At 39.7% G+C, this 21,861-nt stretch overlaps 1 protein-coding gene across 4 annotated transcripts in view; it reads right to left on the bottom strand.

The window, feature by feature from the left end:
- Positions 1–21,861, bottom strand: part of CXADR (CXADR Ig-like cell adhesion molecule) — an 85,917-nt gene that overhangs the window by 37,706 nt on the left and 26,350 nt on the right. For all 4 annotated transcript variants that reach the window (XM_055374045.2, XM_031005162.3, XM_055374046.2 and 1 more), the window contains exons 2-5: positions 13,878–14,044; positions 9,121–9,325; positions 2,014–2,169; positions 340–462 (exon numbers count right to left, since the gene is read on the bottom strand). In XM_055374045.2, coding sequence (XP_055230020.1) covers positions 340–462; positions 2,014–2,169; positions 9,121–9,325; positions 13,878–14,044 — 651 coding nt within the window. The remainder of the gene's footprint in view (positions 1–339; positions 463–2,013; positions 2,170–9,120; positions 9,326–13,877; positions 14,045–21,861) is intronic.

Genomic DNA, 21,861 nt, shown 5'->3' with positions numbered 1-21,861 from the left:
TAATCTATTCCAAGCATTAAAATGATAAAACCTGTCTGAAAGATTTTAATATTCAAAGCTATCTTGGTTAACATATAAGAATGTTCTAAGCTACTCATACTTATAACAGCTAAATATGGTACAAGGGTTGATTTGACAACTCTTACCTTCTTAATATATCATTGCAATTATGAAGTTTTTTTAATAAAATATATTTTTCTAGAAAAGCTAATAATCAAACCACAGTGTTCTGATCAAAGTCAGTGTCCCTTTGCCCTTAATACACACTTGCTGACTGAACTAAAGGAGGTGGTATAAAGATAACAGAAACAAAACCACCAACAGAAAGAAGATACTTACGAGGGACAACGTTTAGACGCAACAGGCACTGATCAGAGCCCACTCTGTTTCTGACTGTACAGCTGTATGTCCCAGAGTACTCAGAAGAGGCATTTTTTACAGATATAACAGATGAAGTCATTTCTATGGAAGGAGGAAAAAGAAAACAAACTCATTTTTATAGTATGTATTGTTATCAGGCGTTAGTAAACGTAGTCCTCTCCAAATTTAACAATCCAGTTAAAAGCAAGACAGACCAAAGCTGGATGCAAGCAAACTGGCATTGAGCCACACAGATGTTTCCAGAACTCAATCATGCTTCCAGTTCACGTGTATCAAGGTGAAAGTAACCATGATCCCCTGCAGCACACAGCCTCAGCTGGAGCAGGGGTGCTGGTCCACTGTGTAGCTGCTGCAAACCCATCTTGGGGCACATCAGACTATAAACGCTACTGCATTCCACAAAGGATCTTTCCTGCAGCAGGAAAACATACAAAACCTATTTTATTCCCCCCTAGATGAAGAAACATACAAAAGGAAGTCAGAAGAGGACTCCCAGATTGGTCTCTTAGTTTGAAAAACAGAGAGGCAGAGAGAAAACCTACTAAAGACCAGGATGCAGTGGATGGCGGGGTGGAGCCTGGTCATCAGTTTGAACTAAGAAGTCAATTATAACAAATAGGTGAGCAGATTTGGCCAATTTGTAACTTTCTAGTTAGTGTCACATGGGTTTTCTTTTAATTTACAGACACACCATGGGTAAATTACTATATTTTCAATCTAGGCAAAACACTAAAGAGCCAACTCTTATTATACTTTAGCCACCATCTAAGTTATAATCATGAACATGTCTCATCAATTAAAAAAAAAATTCGCCAGGCGCAATGGCTCACACCTATACTTTGGGAGGCTGAGGTGGGTGGAGAGCTTGAGCCCAGGAGTTTGAGACCAGTGTGGGCAACATGCAGAAACTCCATCTCTACAAAAAATACAAAAATTAGCACGGTGTGGTGACACATGCCTGTAGTCTCAGCTACTCGGGAGGCTGAAGTGGGAGGCTCACTTAAGCCTGGGAGGTGAAGACTGCAGGGAGCCGAGATCCTACCACTGCACGCCCAGCCTGGGTGACAGAGCGAGACCCCTTGTCTCGGAAAAAAAAACAAAAAAAAGTACCAAAGTAACTAATATCCTAAAAAAATGAAATCATAGAATAGCTCTTCATTTATAATATATGACACTAAATTGATATTATAAAACACTGAATAATTCCTATGGAAATCCTGATTATTCTATGTAGAAAAGGGAAAGAAAGCATTTGGGAATCTACAATATACAAGCAGGCTGGGCACATGCCTGGGCTCATGCCTGTAATCCCAGCACTTTGGGAGGCCAAGGAAAGAGGACTCCTTGAGCCCAGGAGTTTGAGACCAGCACAGGCAACGCAGGGAGATCCTGTCTCTACACATTTTTTTAAAAAAAATTAGCAGGGTGTGATGGCATGCACCTGTAGTTCCAGCTACCTGGGAGGCTGAGGTGGGAGGATGACTTGAGCCTAGGAGGTTGAAGCTTCAGTGAGCCGTGATTGCAGTGAGCCTGGGTGACAGAGCAAGGCCCTATCTCAAATCACACACACACCCCTACTAGATCTTACTCCAAATCAATGGCATGTGGTACAAATACTATTATCAGCAGTACCTGCTAACCATGAAGTGGGCATTTTCTGTGAGTCAGACAATTTTTGCCACTCATACTGTAATGGAAGTGAACCTTCTTTTGGTTCACATTTTATCTTAAAGTCACTTCCAATTTCTTCTGATCCATCAACGTAACATCTCGCACCTGAAGGCTTAACTGAAAAAGAAAACAAATTATAAATTTACATAAGAGAATGGAACTTACTTTTATGAATACAGCATTGTACACAACCACTGACTCATTATCAATTGGTTCTGGGTTCAGAATTCACAAAAGAATGAAAGACCACAGTAAGTGACCAACATCAGTTTATTCAGCTTTATCTGACACAAAACAGCAAAGAATAAGCTCAGACAAGCAGCCACTGCATTAGTAGATATGGCAATATCTCAGGCATAGCTCGGTGCCTGTCCATTTCATGGGGCACACCTGAAAAAAAGCAAGAATGATGCACTTGCTTTTTTCAGCAGGACCACTTGAGAGTCAAGGAAGCTCCCCCTTCCATTCCTTAGCTATTCTTCCCCATGCTTGACATGTAGCCCTCTGGCAGTATGTACCAAGTCACATCCCTCTAGGTGCCATAACCCTGACAATCAGGCAGTTTATCATCAACAATACTAACAACACTTAGTGTAGCAAGGAACAACTAGCATTCTGCATTTACATCACCTCAAATCCATCCAAAGAGCAGGCTACAAAAAAGAAAACCTGGGCTGGGCATAGTGTAATCTCAGCACTTTGGGAGGCCAACGCAGTGGGGGGATCACTTGAGGTCAGGGGTTTGAGACCAGCCTGGGTAACACAGCGAGACTCTTGTCATTATAAAAACTTTGAAAAATTAGCTGGGTGTGGTGATGTGTGCCTGTGGTCATAGCTACTTGGGGGGCTGGGGTAGGAGGATGACTTGAGACCAGGATTTTGAGGCTGCAGTGAAGCTTTGATCATGTCACTGCACTCCAGCCTAGGTGACAGAACCAGACCCTGAATCAAAAAGATATTCACAGCCTGGAAATTCATGTGTAAAAAAGAATATTTAATTAAAAAAAAAAGGGAAATCTGAGGTTATATTCCAGGTGTTTCTGGGTAACTGTTTAGAACAACTACTAACTCCATTACCTGCAACTCACCCCAATCCTGGATTAACACCTTGGCATTGCATACTCTTCTGCTGAACTTTAATAAGGTATAATATTCACACAATAAAGTTAACATGTTAATCACGTGGGCTGATCACTTTTAATAAATGTGTCTATATCCATTAAGCACCACTCCAACCCTCTCCCAAGAAAGTTCCCTCATGCTGGTTACAATAGATGTGACTCCAAAACCCTGGACCCAGGAAGCCACTGATCAGATTCTACCACTGTAGATTAGCTCTTCTTCTGGAACCACATGAATAGAATACTACAGTATGTATTTTTTTGTCTTCTTTTATGCAGCATAACATTTCCGAGATTGAGCCGTTATTGTATATATAGTTATTTTAGTATTTCAATGGACTATAACACAAGTTTGCTTATCCAGTCACCTGTTAATGAATACTGTGTTTCCAGTTTGGGGCTACTGTCAAAGCCCAGTTAGCCAAACTGACAAGGAGCAAGTGTGTGGTCTATCAAAATCAGATTGACTAGTGAGGATGGCATTACGAGGAACCACGGAATGCCACTGGACAAGAGCAGGGATGCTGAAGGATTCTCAGGAGGTTGTAAGGAAGTAGCCATCAGCTGTCAATCAGCTGTTTCTGAGATTAGGAAAAATGAGGATTAAACCGGAAGTGGGAGCTGTGAGGAGGTGGGGCCATTTAGTAATTGAGTATTCCAGTAAAGGATGGGTAGAGAAATGTGGGTCTGGGGGCAACACTAGAAAAGACAGCAATAGTCTATGCTTTACTACTACTCTATAACCTTGGGAGAGACAATGTTTTCTATAAACTCTGTGGCTGACTTTAATCTGTATCTGTCCTTCCGGCTGATAAACGTCAAGACTTTTTTCTTTTTTAGTTTAAGCTGATTTTCATGTTTTCAGTCGTGAATGGGTTTTTATTCTTTCACTACTATGAATAAAGGTAAATGCATTTTTGTTTTGCAGTATTATGAATAATGCTGCTTGAACACTCATGTGAACACTGGCGTATGCTTTCCTTTGTCTTAGTAACTGCTGGATCATATGGTGACTGTACATATTTTAACACTGTAAGAAATTGTCAAATTGTTTCCCAAAACTGGCTCAACACGATTTATCATATTCAGTGGGGTATCTTCAACTAAGGTTATCAACCATGACCTTACTCCTTCTTAGTAACTCCTTAACAAATTTAATTGTATTCCCCTTCATCTGCTCCTACTTACATTTTTAAAATAAGGGTCAACACATATTTAACTGCATTGTTGATTTTTCCAAACAAACTTGTTTATTTTTCAATCTGACCAGGTGCTCTGGAGACTACATCAATTGGACTTTTAAATAAGTTTTGCAAATTATTTCATTCTGGGAGTCTTCAATGAAATGAGCCTTGTTCTCTTCCAGTTCTTCAAACTACCAATAAATCCTTTATTAGAATAAACTACCAGCAAATAAATAACTGATGCAATGCTTTGTGCATCAAACATCTATAGGTAATATGGTATTCTAACTCTAATGCTCATCCTTTCTATATCCATTTTCTCCCGTATAACCAGCAATCTAAACATATCTAATAACTGATAGTTATTTAAAATTGCTGCTAGGAAATTCAGGGCCTCACTACAACCCGTCCACAATAAAACAAGATTCTACCAACACAGGTTTCTGAATGACACTTTGGAGCGGCCCACCTGCTTTCCACCGGGAAGAGGAAGTACAAGTCTTTTACATGCCAACATCCAACCATTATACTACGAGGAAGATTAATTCTTAACCCATGGTACTCTGCTGGAACAGAAGAAAACCACAAAGAGAGCACGAATAAAGTCTTGTCTCCTAAATGCTTCTTTGGTCTGGACTTCCCACATACTGGCCGCTGTCCTCAGAACATCTGCTTCCATGATCACTAACACAAACAACAGTCCTTCTCAGATAAGGGTATGTGACCATCAAGTTGTAGTTGGACATGGTATCCCACCAATTTAGTAATGCTCTGATCCATACACGTATTCCTTCATCATCTTTCCCTGCTAGTGGCTACACCAGTCTACTGGAAATACTCTCTAAATCCCTACATGAGACGGGATACTTTTATCATGATGTCATCCTTCCAAGAAATATAATTTCTTATTGGTTCAAAAACACCCTGACTCCAGGCAAAATCTATCAATAGATGCTAAAATCAATAGGCAAAAGTTAAATAAGAAACGACATATCTGCATAGTCTCGAAGTAGCTCCCCCAAGACATTTTTTAATTATAGAGGGAAAAATAGTAACTCTAGAGTGGAGAAGCCCATCAGATAAAACTTAAACCAAGCAATCACGATTAACAATAAGACATGACATCATGTGCCCCCGGACGTGACTGGAGGAGATTAAGGAGATATAAATGCCATGTGGATTCTAGACACAATCCTAGTACAAAAAGGACATTACCGGAAAACAGTAAAATTCAAATTGGGTCTGTAATTTAGTTAATAGTATTGTATCAATGTTAATTTCTTGGTTTTGATAATTATAATATGATTTTGTAAGATGTTAACATTAGGGGAAATTAGATGATGGATCCACTCTCAGAAACTTCCTTGTATTTTTGCAACTTTTCTATAAAACTAAAAATTATTGTAAAATAAAAAGTGGTGAGGGGCCGTGCCCAGTATCAATGGTTTGCAAATCCCTTAGGACCTTTAAGGCCAGTGATGACTGAGCCACTACACTTGCTGCTGCCACTGTGATCTGGTGGCATGGTGCAGTGGGAGTATACCATATATGTCCAGGAATTGTTAACTGTGCACGTTCTGCTCTTCAAAACAACTCTGTCTCTTTATACCAAAAGGTTTCAATAAACAGGCCCTTCCAGAGCTCCAGGGGAAGGTGCCCGTGATATATGGCCACAACAGTAGCCTTCTATCAACTCTCCTTGTTATCATTTCCCACTTCCGCTTCTTTACTGAGCTGCATCCACACGAGCTTTTGCTGTGTCTGAAAGAGCAAGGCAGGCACGGCAATGGAGCAAGCTACAGCAACATGCTGCCCCTCACATCCAGACGACTATCAATCATCTCTGTGGGTTAACGGCCACATAACACACAAGCTCAATGAATGCACTGCCATTACCCTGTGAATGCCATGATGGCAACTACTTCAGATTTCCCACGAAAGAACCAAAGCATTAGACAGAGCCACTATCAGTCAATCAAATGAGCTCCAGTGACCACCACTTAGTTGGGTCACTAGAGGGCACTTCATCTTATCTTTTGCCCCAGATAATCCAGGCAGAATTTCCAGGCAAAACTAACAGATAAGCTTCAATCCAATTAATTTTCACCTTCGAGAGAATATAATTCTGGTGGTTTCTCCCAGCAGCAGTCATGACTCATCTAAAAACATGGAAGAAAGAGCTACAAGGAATTCTCTGGCTCTGACACAACCTCGTCCAGATCAGAGTTCCAGCCGTCCCCACTTCTCTTCGGCAATCACTTCCCTGCTTTCTCCTCTCATCCCCAGTTTATCCCCTCTACCCCTCCTTGGTTTGAACTGAAGGCTGACTTGGCTATAAAATTCTCCCCAGGAGTAACTCAGGGTGAACTGTGTCAATGCTTCCCACTTACCCATTCTTAGGACATGCTGGGGTTCAAAGTTTAATATAAAAAGGCCATTCCTACTGCCGGGCAGTCACAGCTCCTGCCATGAGTGAACTGAGCCACATTATGTGCCATCCCTACCACCCAACTCAGGTTCCTTTTTGGGACATGTTCTGCTGTAATGTTCTCTTCAGTTGAGAACTGCAAATGTGACCCTGAACCTGGTCCCACAGGATCCAGACAATACACAAACACACAAACATGCTTGTCCACAACTCTTCTGGGAATATGTGCCAACCCCATTAATCCCAGTGTACCTGTCCCGTCAAACAGGGGTTTCACAATAAATAATTCCAATAATCAAATATCTTCTGCTTCGCATATCATGAACCAGTTAATATTCCGTATACATCTTCCAACTTAATAGTTCCTAGAGAGCAGTGTTGGAAGAAAGTATAGTCAGGGTTATAATCTCAGGAAGTCCTGGGTCTGTGATAAGAATTCGGACCAGGCCAGGAGATCGAGACCATCCTGGCTAACATGGTGAAACCCCGTCTCTACTAAAAATAAAATCAGCCAGGTGTGGTGGCGGGAGCCTGTAGTCCCAACTACTCAGGACGGCAAGACAAGAGTATTGCTTGAACCCGGGAGGCAGAGGTTGCCGTGAGCCGAGATCATGCCACTGCACTGCACTCCAGCTTGGGTGACAGAGCGAGACCTGGTCTCAAAAAGAAAAAAAAAAAAAAAAAAGAATTCGGACCAGGTGTTAATCTTTCACTTGCTTATACATTTATAACAAAGAAAAGTTACTCCATGTTTACTCAATGAAGACACAGAAAATTCAAATTTCCAACATTACCATATTCCTTTTCCTGGTTCCTTTTTTAGATTGACTTACTTTCACACCACAAGAAACATTTTTAGTTAGTGCGATTCAGAATGATGCATTTCACCAGGACCTCTTCAGGTCCCCATTCAATGATGCTGCCAGCAGAGTCTATCTACCAAGACAATGCATGAATTTGCCATGAAGGTACACAAAAATCCCCACTCTTGTTCCCAGTCTCTAGGAGTAATAGTTAAGTGCTGGGTCTACTTGTAGGAGGAGTAGTTTAAGTGTTGGGTGCCCAAGTCATCTTGAACATTGCTCTCCTAAAGAGTATTCTTGTAATCTCAGCACTTTGGGTGGCCGAGGTGGGTGGATCACCTGAGGTCAGGAGTTTGAGACCAGCCTGGCCAACACGGTGAAACACTGTTTCTACTAAACATACAAAGATTAGCCAGGCATGGTGGTGCATGCCTGTAATCCCAGCTACTTGGGAGGCTGAGGCAAGAGAATCACTTGAACCTGGGAAGCAGAGGCTGTAGTGAGCAGAGATTGTGCCACTGCACTCTAGCCTGGGTAACAGTGCGACTCCATCTCAAATAAAATAATATTAAATTAAATTAAAATAAAGAGTATTCTTTAGAATATTCTACCCCACCCCTAATCAGTTCTCTAAACAGAAGGAATGAGGTAAATGTTGATGTGGGAGGCCTGCCCTGATCAGTTATTTCCAGTCATGCTAGACAATTCTAGCATCAGCTTTTCCTGTGAAAGTCAATCCCCAAGTGTCCCCTAAAACATGAGGACAGGGGAATTTACTGTCATTAAACAGAGAGCTAGACAGCTGTTTTTCTACATGGTAGCCAATGTACATTTTGTGTAAAGCTTACCACAGTATGGTTTTAGAAGTATATTTATGAACTATTATCTTTCAGTTTCTCAATTTGAAGGGATTAAGAGTGCTTGTAGACATTATCACAGAATCTAGAGAAGGATAATAAACTCTGTAGTCTTTGGCAGTTTACAAAGCAGTTTACACTACCTCCCTCTTAACTATTATAGAGAGGGCTATAAGATCAGTGAATGTCTCATCTCCTCACTTTAATGATGAAAAACAGTGATGCCAAGAAGCTTAAATACTATGTGATGCCTAATGGCCTTACTTGAATTCAATATTCCTTCTTCCACATTTCTTCACCTCCATTCTAAATGCTTAAATAATTCATCATAGAAACATGGTTCTACATAATTCTCAGGGCAAATTCTGAGGACAAGGCAAAAACCCTAGATCTCCTAACTCCTAGCTTAGGGTTCTTCCTCCATACCATAATACTCGTTCACTTATTTTCAAACTCTTATGAATTTCACAAAGAAGTTGATCACTTCTTACTTTTCCTATCCAAAACCAAAAGCTAGTTTTATATTTGATGCTATCCAACATAGAAGTACTTCAAGTGTTTAAAATTGTTATTCTAAAAAATTAAGCTTTGTTTTATACAAGTGCTGCTACTACAGTACTATGACTAATCATTCTCTTACTCAGTAACCCGTTAACACAAATAAAAATAACTTACCAAGAACTACCAGATGAATCTTCTTATTTGCAACACCAGGAGCTTTTTTCACTTTGCACTGATATGTGCCAATATCTGACAGCTGTAAATTCGTTACATTTATTGATGCATCACCAGATTTGAGATCATTACTCGTAAAATGTACTCGGCCTTTCAGATCTGGATAGTAGTCATCATAAATTTTGTCTCCAGAATATAAAATAATCTAAAAGAAAGCCAAAATTAGACAGGAGGAAAAACAAACACACACACAAAAAACTGTCTCTTAAAGGAGCCCTGGATACACCTGCTGCTACAGAACCCCCACTCCCAGAAAAGAAAAAGAAGAACACAGTATTATGGGGAAACATAAAACTACCCAAACCATAGAACGAGAAAATGGAAAGGAATCAATGTGATCCTTGGGTATAGTCCCAGACTTCTATTTTTAATGAGGAAACCAAGACGCAACATGATAAAATAGTAAAGCCCTATACTGTCCTAGTGAGCAATTTAGTAAGATTGGGCAAGAACACAGATTTGTTTGTTCCTTGTCTTTTCTTTTCCTTTTCTTTTCTTTTTGAGATGGAGTCTGTGTCTGTGGCCCAGGCTGGAGTGCAATGGTGAGATCTCGGCTCCCTCCGCCTCCCGGGTTCAAGCAATTCTCTCGCCTCTGCCTCCCCAGTAGCTGAGACTTCAGGCACGTGCCACCACAGCCAGCTAATTTTTGTATTTTTAGTAGACAAGGGATTTCACCACGTTGGCCAGGCTGGTCTCGAACTTCTGACCTCAGGGGATCCACCCGCCTTGGCTTCCCGAAGTGCTGTGATTATAGGTGTGAGTCACCATGCCTGGCCTGCTCATTCTCATATACTCTATTTTTCAACTGCCTCTGAGGCTGTAGTTTGCCAACCAAGTGTAACAAAATCAAGTACCTACTGCCCCCTGCCCCTACAAAGGCTTATCATAATTTGCCTGTGGAATCTAACAAAAAGATAACTTTGTTTGGTCTTAATACTAAGTTGGAGTTACTTGAGGGCTCTAGACTCTAACAGATAAAATCATAAAATAAACCTCTTAAGATATGTGTACCCAGGTTAACAAGTCCTTTGAATGAATCTTCTGTAACTAAAGCAAAGACCTGTGCTTAATCCACTGAGTTTTCTGAACCACACATAGCCTTTGAAGGCAATTACTAAAGGCTGGATGCTTTAGAGGGAAAATAAAATCTATGTTTGGAATATTTTCTTGGAAGAGAACTGTAGTAGTCATCTCTAACAATCTCTAACATTAACACATTTTATAATTTTTCTTTTTTGCTAATGAAATCTCTTCATTCTGGTTATATGAGACCCATGGGCCAAAGAGCAGTGATGCCAAAACTCAAATAATAATCAGGAAACACAACTACGGCCTGTATCCTGCAATTAATTTCTTTTACCTGAGTGCTAATTATGGGCAGTATAATCAGAATAAATGTCATCTAAGAACACTGTTTTCCAGGTTTATTCTGCAGAAACTTCTTGAGTGGAGGAACTTGGGTTCTCTTCTGTATTATCTCCTTCCCAACCACACTGACCCCACCCTAACCCACCAAAGATCTTTTTTTTTTTTTTTTTGAGACAGTCTTGTTCTATCGCCCAGGCAGGAGTGCAGTGGTGCGATCTTGGCTCAATGCAACCTCCACCTCCTGGGTTAAAGCGATTCTCCTGCCTCAGCCTCCCGAGGAGCTGGGACTACAAGTGCCAACCACCACGCCTGCTAATTTTTGTATTTTTAGTAGAGACAGGGTTTCACCACATTGGCCTGGTTGGTCTCGAACTCCTGACCTTGTGATCCGCCTGCCTCGGCCTCCCAAAGTGCTGGGACTACAGGCATGAGCTACCGTGCCCAGCTAGATCTTTTATTTATATATGAACTGTGTGCATCTAGGTTGCGCTCAATACCAGTTTGCTAAGTAAATAAAAGAAGTAGTTGAAGGGTCCACAGCTGACTTACTCTGTAAACACAAGCTATTACTTTATTTGCTCAATCTTCTTGACATATCCACTTGTCAAAAGCAACACTGACTACTCCACAAATCTGGCTACTCTATCTTCCTTTGATTAATTTCCTTTGATTAAAAGGCTTATCATAATTTGCCTGTGGAATCTAACTCTGAAGGTCGTAGAGTTCAACCTCTTGTACTTCCAATAGCTCATTATGCTCCACACACACCTTAGTAGTCCTTTAAGGGGGGCTTGAGAAATAAGATGCACTCCCGCTGTTGGTTATTTCATAAGCTAGCTTAGTGTCTTCCCAGAAAACAATGTTATAAATATTAGTTAAGGAATGGGAAATTTACCATGAAATTTTACACGTCTTCACTGATTCCCCTTCACAACCCTGCAAGGACGACGGCATTGTCCACATTGACATTTAGGCTGAGGAAAGAAGTGACTCTCACTGATCAGCTTTTGCCAAGTCACACAACAAAGATGCAGACCAGATCCATTTAACTTGGCACAGTACATGATTATCATTTCAATATCATTTATAAGCTTACAGAATGCTTGTGAATACAGTATTTTGCTGAATTCTTATAATGACCCTGAGATGCTAGGTATAGCTGTTCCTACTCTACACATGAGGAAACAGGTTTATGAAACACGGGAGGCAGCAGAGAACAGTGCAAAGGATAATAGAGCAGCTGTGAGAGTCAGAGGGACCTGGGTTCAAATCCCAACTGCACTTGTTACTCTGGGCATGAAAATCTCTGGGCCTGTTTCCTCCTTGCCATGTGTATAATAATTCTCACCTTACTATGTTGTTTTAAGGCTTAAGTATATACAATTAAAGTATATAAAACACTGCCCAAGCACGCTGTTTACAGTAACTGCTGACTAAACAGATCACATAAGGAATAAGAATGCAAAGTTTTCCAGCTCAGTCCTCCAATTCCTAGTTTTTAACCATTCTGTCTACTAGCTGAAATATATTAAAATAGGGGCTCTGTTAACATATGTAGCTTAAATTCCATGTATGCATCCTCTTCTGCATCAATCTCTTCCTAACCCTTCTTTCTTTTGGTCTGATGTGACTGTGTTTTAGGTTAGAAGCTAGGTTTTTAACCCAGAAACGGTCACTCAGAGTCAAGTCCCAGTTTCACATTTATCTTACAACTCCTGTAGACGGCAAAGCCATGCCTCTCACTCAGCATGGAAGACTTGGAGTCTTCTTCTCATTAACAGACACGCTAATGGCTCACGGCACAGTGCTTCTTGGTCTCTACATGCACCTGGTCACAAGCTTCACTCAGCAGAAGCACGGAAGACCCACGCTCTCCATATGGTTCCTAGGCTTCCCCTATCTTACGCATAGGATCAGAGTCCTGGGCTCTAAAGCGGGACAGGCACTGCACTGTCACAGGAATGGGGAACTGCAGGACCTCAGACAGGAGCCTGTACTCTAGGTGCCAGCACCTCCAGAGAGAGAGAAGGGAGAGAAGGGGGAGGTAAGAGTGACAGGGAACAGGGCAACGAGGCTGAGTAGATAAAATGAGTCAGGCCCGATTTATTTTGCTCAGGGAAACAGAAAGAAGTTCTGGTAACAGAATCAGGGCAGAGGTTACATCTTTGGAGGGGGTGGCTCTAGTCACTCACAACTTGGGAAAGCACCTTAATTATTTCCTTAACATAAACATCAAGGGCAAACTGACTGGGTTTGCCAAAAATATGAATTACCTAACTGCACTGATTCAGCCACTAAATGGAAGGATGTTACTTGTAACTTTTAAATATCCCCTTCTTTTACATGAACAAATGAAGTAAAAACAAAATTTCTTTTCCAAATATATATATTACTATATTTACCTAAATATTTGGACTTATTTTCCTCTCCCTGATCTAATATAATTAACTTTTTAAAAAATTAAATGTGTCAGACAAAGTCAATACACAACATTCTAAATAAAGTATTCTGGAACCATTGAAAAGGTAAAACATGACATATATTTGGAGATGAGATTATTAGGCATGTTTCCTCCTCTGTGCTATTTCTGGCTTTCCAAGTTTTCTACATTAGACTCTTATCACTTTGATTAGAAAAAATACTGAAACAATGTTTTAAGATTTTTTAAATTTAAGACTAAATATTTTATAGATTGCTTTTTGCTCTAAAGACTTCATTTTTACACTGGGAAGTTTTAAAGTCAAAGTAAAAAAAATTAATTTAAAAAGACTTGATTTTGTTTTTTAAAAAATTCATTGGACAGGATATTTAACTGGAAAAAATAAGGAAAATAGACTGTAACACTATGTAGTTGTTACACCATAGCTAATGACACTTCTACTGCTGACAGAATCCTTGGGTAAAACTTAAAAATTTCAATTCTGTCTAACGTTTAACAAAGCACAGTTATATGCCATCTCCTAACACAACACACACTCCTGTCTCAACGTCATGCCTGCTCCATCTAGGCCTCTGCTATTCCCCGCCTCAAATCCAGATTGTCAGAACTTTCATAAGTTCCTCTTCTTCCCTGAAGTGTCTCTAAGAACTCCAGTGATCTTTTGCTCTTCTGTAACCTTAGGTCACACTCATTATCTATTTCCCTCCATTACATGGGTCCTCAATTTCCACCAGAGCAATTGCCTTCCTCACCCAGACCATAAAGCCTGAGAAGTTGGGGGGCTTCCTTCCTAGCTCCCTGCAGCCCATCCATGTGACTGGCAAGGTGATGGACACATCAGATAGTTGCACAGACAGCTGCTAAGCGAGCAAGGACATATCAAACTTACCACTTGATCCACCTTCTGATTATCAGCTGGTGATATCAGCCACTCGATGTCCAGCGGTCCCTGGTCTTCGGGACTAAGCGTAAATTTGCATGGCAGATAGGCAGTTTCCCCTTTGGCTTTTTCAATCATCTCTTCAGGAGTAGTGATACTCAAACTTCTGGCGAAATCTAGAGAAAGAAATGTACAAGGAACTAAGCATTTGCTATACGCTGACAGCCCACACAGTGCGCCGCAGCCATTGAGAAGCAGCACATTGATGCGAGGGATACAGGATGGGGTTTGGGTCCCGAGGAATGGAGTCCAAACTCAAGAGATGCCCAGTTTTTAATTTGTGCCTTTGTAAAAGTAGAATGACACAAGTAGTATCATCTTATTTGATACAATTCCCTTAAGGAACGCTGTGAACTTCCTGACATTATGTAAGTTTCTACTGGTAGAAGGTTTCTATATGCAAGCAGATGTTTAAAACTGAATTTGGCTAGAATCTCTGAAAGGCGAGTGATACAGGTTGGATTTGTGACCCCACCCAAATCTCATGTTGAACTGTAATCCCCAGTGTTGGAAGAGAGGCCTGGTGGGAGGTGACTGGATCATGGGGGTGGATTTCCCCCTTGCTGATAGTGAGTGAGTTCTCAGGAGATCTGGTTGTTTAAAAGTGTGCAGCACCTCCCCCTTCTCTGCTCTGGCCACGTAGGACGTGCCTGCCTCCCCCTTCGCCTTCTGCCATGATTGTAAGTTTCCTGAGGCCTCCCCAGCCATGCTTTCTGTACAGCCTGCAGAGCCAATTAAACCTCTTTTCTTTATAAATTACCCAGTTTTAGGTATTTCTCTATAGCGGTGTGAGAATGAACTAATACGGTCAGTCACGTCATACAAATTCAAGGCTACATTAATTCATGCTCACCACAAACACACAGGGAACTAAGTCACTGTCAGTAGGGTATATGCTGATCAACTGTGACACAGTTTCTAAGGCTTCTTTAAATTTTTATTAGATTTAATTCTATAACCTTCTATTGAATGCTTAAAAATATTTCTAAGCAATAAGTTTTGATGAGGATAATTCAAAAAGAAAAGGAACACTGTCAATTTACTTATCTTTTAAAAATGTACAGCCAGGCACGGTGGCTCACGCCTGTAATCCCAGCAATTCAGGAGGCCAAGGTAGGTGAATCATCTGAAGTCAGGAGTTCGAGACCAGCCTGACCAACATGGTGAAACCCCATCTCTACTAAAAATACAAAATTGGCTGGGTATGGTGGCACGACTGTAATCCCAGCTACTTGGGAGGCTGAGGCAGAAGAACTGCTTGAACCTGGGAGGCGGAGGTTGCAGTGAGCCGACATTGTGCCATTGCATTCCAGCCTGGGCAATAACAGTGAAACTCTGTCTCAAAAAAAAAAAAAAAAAAAAAAAAAAAAAAATTACCAAATAGTTGACTCATATTATTTTTGAGACATTCTTACTGTTCATCCCTTTTTATTTCCCTTCTGAAAAAGCCAATAATCACATTTATTTTATTTTATAAAAGACATCTTAAAATTACATAACTTAATTTCACCAACATGGTGAAACCCCATCTTTACCAAAAATACAAAAATTAGCCTAGCTGGGTGTGGTGGTGTGCACCTGTAATCCCAGCTACTCAGGAGGCTGAGGCAGGAGGATCGCTTGAACTGGGGAGGTAGAGGCTGCAGTGAGCCAAGATCGTGCCACTGCCCTCCAGCCTGGGTGACAAAGCAAGACTCTGTCTCAAAAAATTAAAAAATTAAATGCAAATTTAGTCTGTAAGTGAACAATCACATAAAACTTTTTTTCCTATTCACACTATAAAAGTATGCATAGCACTAGTTTGTCACATCTATGGTTTACTTGTGATTACCCAACATTTTCTTAAGTATAAATTCAAACATCTAAAGTATGCACAACCATTAAGTTTCACTACTTTCTGTTGAAGAGCAACTCTATTTGGACCTATGTCACCTGACTCTGACAACCTTCAGAGCTGGATGATGACCTGGAGGAGGCCCTAAGCACTAAGATATGGTATGGTTCACGGGGCCTGCCTCTCTCTTCCTCTCCCTTTTCCCCTGCTCCCACCAAAAACAAAACACGTTAGAGCAAAATTAGGAGTAAATCAATCCAAAGTCCTAATTCTCCACGTGACTATCTTGATGTTGTTTTTCAAATAAATTTTGATAGAACAAACCAAAATGAAGAGGAGTTAGTCACTGCATGATTCTTTCCATTAGTCCTAAAATAAGCTTAATATACACAGACTATCAGTTCTAATAAAATTTTAATAAAGTCAAAGCCAATAGACTGAGAACTAAAGAAAATCCTGGTTACATTCAACACCATTTACGTTTAGGCACCATCGTAAGCTTTCAATCACATGTAAATGCACTCCTGAAATAAATTTAAATTGGGATTCAAATTATCTGCACCTGCTCCCTTAAACCTGAGGCCCGCCCAGCTTTGACCAACAGGATGTGCCAGGAATGACCCGTGTAGTTCCGAGGTTAGGCCTCAAAAACCCTTGCTGCACCCACTCTTACCTCCTTGGTCATCGGCCACTGTGTGAACAAACCACAGAGGGGGCAATGGAGGTGTCTGGCCAACCCTAGAACACTCAGCCCTAGTCTAGACCAGCTCTCTGCAGCCCCACTGTTGAGCCCATAATTTTCCATCCTAGCCTAGTCTAACTAGCAACCCACAGGATCATGAATATATGATTTTTGTTTTAAGCCTCTAGAGTTTGAGTTGTTTTGTTATACAGCAAATATTGATCAGACATCATCCAAACCCACTGATCCAGCCCAAAAGCCCAACTACTCTGGCCTCCATTTCATGCCCATGTTTCTATTTAAAATGATATGATTTGGTATTTATGTACATAATCTCAAGTGTTTCTCCTAAATATGTAACCTAAATACACTCTATTATTTCTAATAAACTCAGTTCCATTCCTATCTCATTCACTAAGGCATTTCTACCTCTCCACCCTACAATGATTTTTCTTTCTTTCTCTGTGAATGCTGATTGTACTTTACTTTCTACTATCGGTATCACTTACTCGGCACTTAGCATATGTTGCCTTGGAATTTTTTTTCCTCTATACATTTTATGGTGAAACTGACTTAGGTGGCATCCAGAGTTGTGTTACATGTTCTATTTTTTATTTTTGTAAGAGATGAGGTCTCACTATGTTACCCAGGCTAGTCTCTAACTCCTGAGGCTCAAGTAATCCTCCTGCCTTTGCCTCCCAAAGTGCTGGGATTACAGGCTTGAGCCACTGTGCCTGGCCTGTCACATCTTCCTAGACGTTGAGAAACTTATCTTCTTCCCATGCTACCTTGTATTTTTGCGAACTTTTAAAATGCATGCCCTGATTTACTATTAAATCATTAGCTCTATTAGGGCTAAAATAAATTGCAAATTGCGGCTACCTCTATCTCCTGCTGTAGTTCTTTGCACATAATAGAAAAGAATTAATGAGTTAATTATAAATTTGATCAATTTCAGAAATTTAGTTTGGTTATTAACACATCATGCATCAAATAATAAGAGTAATCTAAGTACCCTTAAAAACAAAAATCTCATTCCAAAACGAATCAAGGAATAGTTCAAATATGGAGCTAAGAATATATAAGTGAGAATAAAAAATTGCTATCAATAACAACAAAAACTTCCTGGTTACTGTGTGTTTTTAGAGTTTTCATTTTGTAGAAATCAAATAAAAATGTTAAATAACTTCAATTAGACACCTACATTTGTAAAAGTTGAAATCCCCAAAATTCATGCTCTCAGTACTTACACTACACAAAGTGATCAAAATAAAATACAACTTAGTTTTTATATTATCTTTCTTTCTTGTTTGATACATAAAAATTAATTTTAAAAAACTGCCTTAAAATAGTCATATATGTGTAACAAAATAACCTGAAAAGATATATGTCAAAATTGTTAACAGCAACTACTTTTGAGAATCAGGATTTTAAGGAAAACAACTGTCCATTTCTGCTTTATTCTGAGATTTTTTAAAATGAGTATGCTGCTTACGATATTTTAAAACGATTTTTTAATGACTTTTAGATTTTTTTGTTTTTTGTTTTTCTTTCAAAAAATGGTTAAAGCCTTCAATTCCTCTTCACTGTGTTGCACTAGAAATGAATTAAAATCTTGAGATCATATAAAACAGTTCCTGGGTTTCCTAGCAACACTGAAGGGCCTCTTTTCACAGAGAAATAGTTTTTCAAGTGCTGAAGTATGCAACAGACACAAATTATATAAGACAAAAGACAGACACTTGGTCTCACGCAGCGACCCTGGGCATCTTTCCTAATACTGCCCAATTTTATTTATGCAGCAAGTAGATTAACAATTTAACTTGTAAACTACTTGCAGGTTGAAACACGGTTTAAAAGGTAAATCAAATATCAAATCTTCTTACAATTTTATTCAAATTTATAATTCAGGATGTGATAAAATATGCGGCACATTATTAAGCTGCAAGTATTTGCAGTCTAGTTAATAAGTGCACAGCACTAGATCATATTATGTAAATAAACAGACGGAACCACATCCCATATTGGCAGTGACTGAAATAACATTTCCCAGTTTTCTGCTTGCTTTTCTTATCTCCAGTTTCTAAATCACTTGGATCTTTAAAGCTTCTCTTCTGCACAGTCTGACTTATATCTGAGCATCAAAGTGACATGAGTTCATCAAAGAGTATTTTTTTAGCCCTTGATGTCACCTCCTACTAAGGCCTTAGAAGATCTGGTTCCACTATAAGATTGGAAGCAAACTGGAGAGAATGGAAGAAGCTATTCTTCTAGAAGGGAGGTAATGTTATGAACTGATAACACGCGTTGGCTTCTTTCATTTGCTTTTTCAAATTTAAGCTGTTTGTTAACCTAGGTGGTCTTCAGTGATCTTTTCCTTCTGGCAATCTTAAAATCATAAACATTAGAAAGTGCTCATGAAATGTTATCACTAGTTTTTTAAAAAGAGAAGTAAACATGAGAATTTTTAATAATGCTTTGAGTGAGGAAAGCCTTAGAAAAAAGTAGAAGAGAAAAACACAAAAGCTATGGAAGAAGACAAAAATTTAACTATACTAAAAATCTTATTAGAAAATCACCATTTGGCAAAAACAGTAATAACTGTTTCAGGCAAAATATTGAAAATTGGTGCTGAAAGCTATGATGAGAAACAGCATTTCTTACATAATGTCAAAGTATCTTCCCACAAAACACTTTCATTACAGAGGAAAAAGTAGTAACTTTACAGTGAAGAAATCTGGTATACATCACCTTAATCAAACGATCAAATTTACCTTCACCAGAACAAATGGACATTATGTACCTCCTGATTAGAAAAGAACATAGTATTACTTCTGTAGTATTGCATACCAAGTCAAAAATGCATACTCTAGCCATGAAAAGACTTGGAGTAAACTTAAACACAAATGCATATTACTAAGTGAAAAAAGCCACTGTATGATTACAACTATATGACATTCTGGAAAAGGCAAAACTACAGAGAGTAAAAAAAAAAAAAAAAAAAAAAATCAACAGATGCAGGGGAAAGAGGGAAGAGGAGAATAGATGGAACATAGGATTTTTTTTTTTTTGAGACGGAGTCTTGTTCTGTCGCCCGGGCTGGAATACAGTGGCGCGATCTTGGCTCACTGCAAGCTCCGCCTCCCGGGTTCACGCCATTCTCCTGCCTCAAGCCTCCCGGGCAGCTGGGACTACAGATGCCCACCACCACATCCGGCTAATTTTTTTTTTTTTGTATTTTTAGTAGAGACGGGGTTTCGCCGTGTTAGCCAGGATGGTCTTGATCTCCTGACCTCATGATCCGCCCGCCTCGGCCTCCCAAAGTGCTGGGATTACAGGCGTGCGCCACCACGCCCGGCCGGAACATAGGATTTTTAGGGCAGGGAAATGCTTCTGTGTAATACTATAACGGTGGCTGCATGTCATCCATTTGTCCAAACCCATAGAATGTACAAAACCAAGAGTGAACCCCGATGTAAACTATGGACTCTAGGTGGTAATATTATGTCAATTCGGGTTCATCAATCCTAACAAGGTACACTCTGGTGGGGGGCGTGTTGACAAGCGAGGGAGATGTTGGTGCGTGGGGGAAAGGGGTACAGGGGAACTCTGTACTTTCTGCTCGATTTTGCTGTAAATCTAAAACTGCTGTACAAAATAAAGTCTATTTTTAAAAAAGATTAACAAGAGAGCACACAACCATATTTATAATTAAATAAATATAAATTAGAATAACATAACATATTTCAAATATAAAATTGACGGTGATTAAAAAAATTCAATAAGGCCAATCTTGGCAAAAGTGTTGGAAACTGTGGCAACACAGAAAGTAAATCAGCACAACCTACTGTCAACGCAGTAGAAGACGTGTGAAATGTCAGTGTGCTAATCCACTTTTAGGAACTGCAGCTGAACTCTCACAACTGAACAGCTCATATGTACAAGGATATTACTCACTGATGCTCTCTGAAACACAAAAACATCTGAAAACAACCTAAATGTCCAACAACAGTCAGGAAAATCAGAGTAAGAAATTCAAGCTCATCTACCTCAGACAAAGAGCAAGGACAAACAGATCAGGTAGAACCAGTCCCCTCCAGCAAAAAGATGCTACTAAAATTTGGCTTCTGGGGAGTAACGCTGACTTTCACTCATATAAATAGAAGTATGACTAAATATTGCCACCTTCAGCTTTGGTTCCATTCACCCAACAGCAAATACAATCATCGAATGAAATTAGGTCTTTCAAAAGGAACATAACATTAAACATATAATAATGTATACTAATAAATATATTAATAGAATAAAAATACTTTTGGGGGACGGCGGTAGAGTAAATCATGTCCCCCCCAAAATTCATATGTTGAATCCCTGACCTCCTATGTGACTGTATTAGAGGTAGGGCTTTTAAGGAAGTGATTAAGATTAAATGAGGCCATAGCATAGAGCCCAGAACAGATGGAACTGACATCCGCTTAAGAGAAGGAAACACCGGAGCACTCTCTCTGCCACGTGAGGACAGAGGGAGAGGGCAGCTGTCTACCAGCCAGGAAGAGGGCCCTCACCAGAAACCAAACTTGCTGGCATCTTAATCTTGGACTGCCCAGACTCCAGAGCTGTGAAAAACCAAGTTTCTATTGTTTAAGGCATCTATGGTATTTTGTACTGGTATTTTGTCTATGGCATTTTGTTATGGCAGCCTGAGCAGACTAATACAGACTGCATATAGAGCAGTGAAGTTTCTCATCATGGATAGGGTATACTGTTCAACTGGACATGAAGTTAATGATTTCAGCAGAAATTCTCAAGAAGATTTAAACATATTGGGAATTCGCAAAATGATGGAAAAATGTACTTTTCAATCCATAGCCAATAAAGACACGAGGGAACTGCCTGGATGGTCCTTCTCAGGAGAAAAAAAAATTATGTACATTAATATACAGAAGTGCACAGGAATTTAAATTGATTGCTTATCTGTAAGTCAAGCATTATGCAAAGGGCTTTAATTATTTCATCTGATCCTTACAAAACCTGTGGAACAGGCATTACAGACAATGACATCAAAGAACTGCTTCTTATGCAAAATCCAAGTAAATGTTGAATAATACCAGTTACTTAATCCAGACTAATGTGGAAGGAGAAGAGGGAAGTGAAAGATCATAAAGGCACTGAAATAAGAAAAATGAGGATATGAGACAAGAAAATTCAAGAGCAGGAAGAAGTCTGTTTAGATAATAGGGATATCCTTGTAGATCCCCTGAGAATCTAAAATAAGGAAAGCACAAACCAGCAACAGTTTTAAAGCTGGGCTGGAAGACTTCTAATAACACAAGAATATATGGGCGTAATTTTATAATTCAACCCACATACTTGATTTGGAGGCAGGGGGACCAGTGGCAGCAAGCTGAGATGATGTT

Source organism: Gorilla gorilla, chromosome 22, assembly GCF_029281585.2.
Source record: "Gorilla gorilla gorilla isolate KB3781 chromosome 22, NHGRI_mGorGor1-v2.1_pri, whole genome shotgun sequence".
Taxonomy (NCBI): domain Eukaryota; kingdom Metazoa; phylum Chordata; class Mammalia; order Primates; family Hominidae; genus Gorilla; species Gorilla gorilla.
This window is presented reverse-complemented; position numbering and strand designations above follow the sequence as displayed.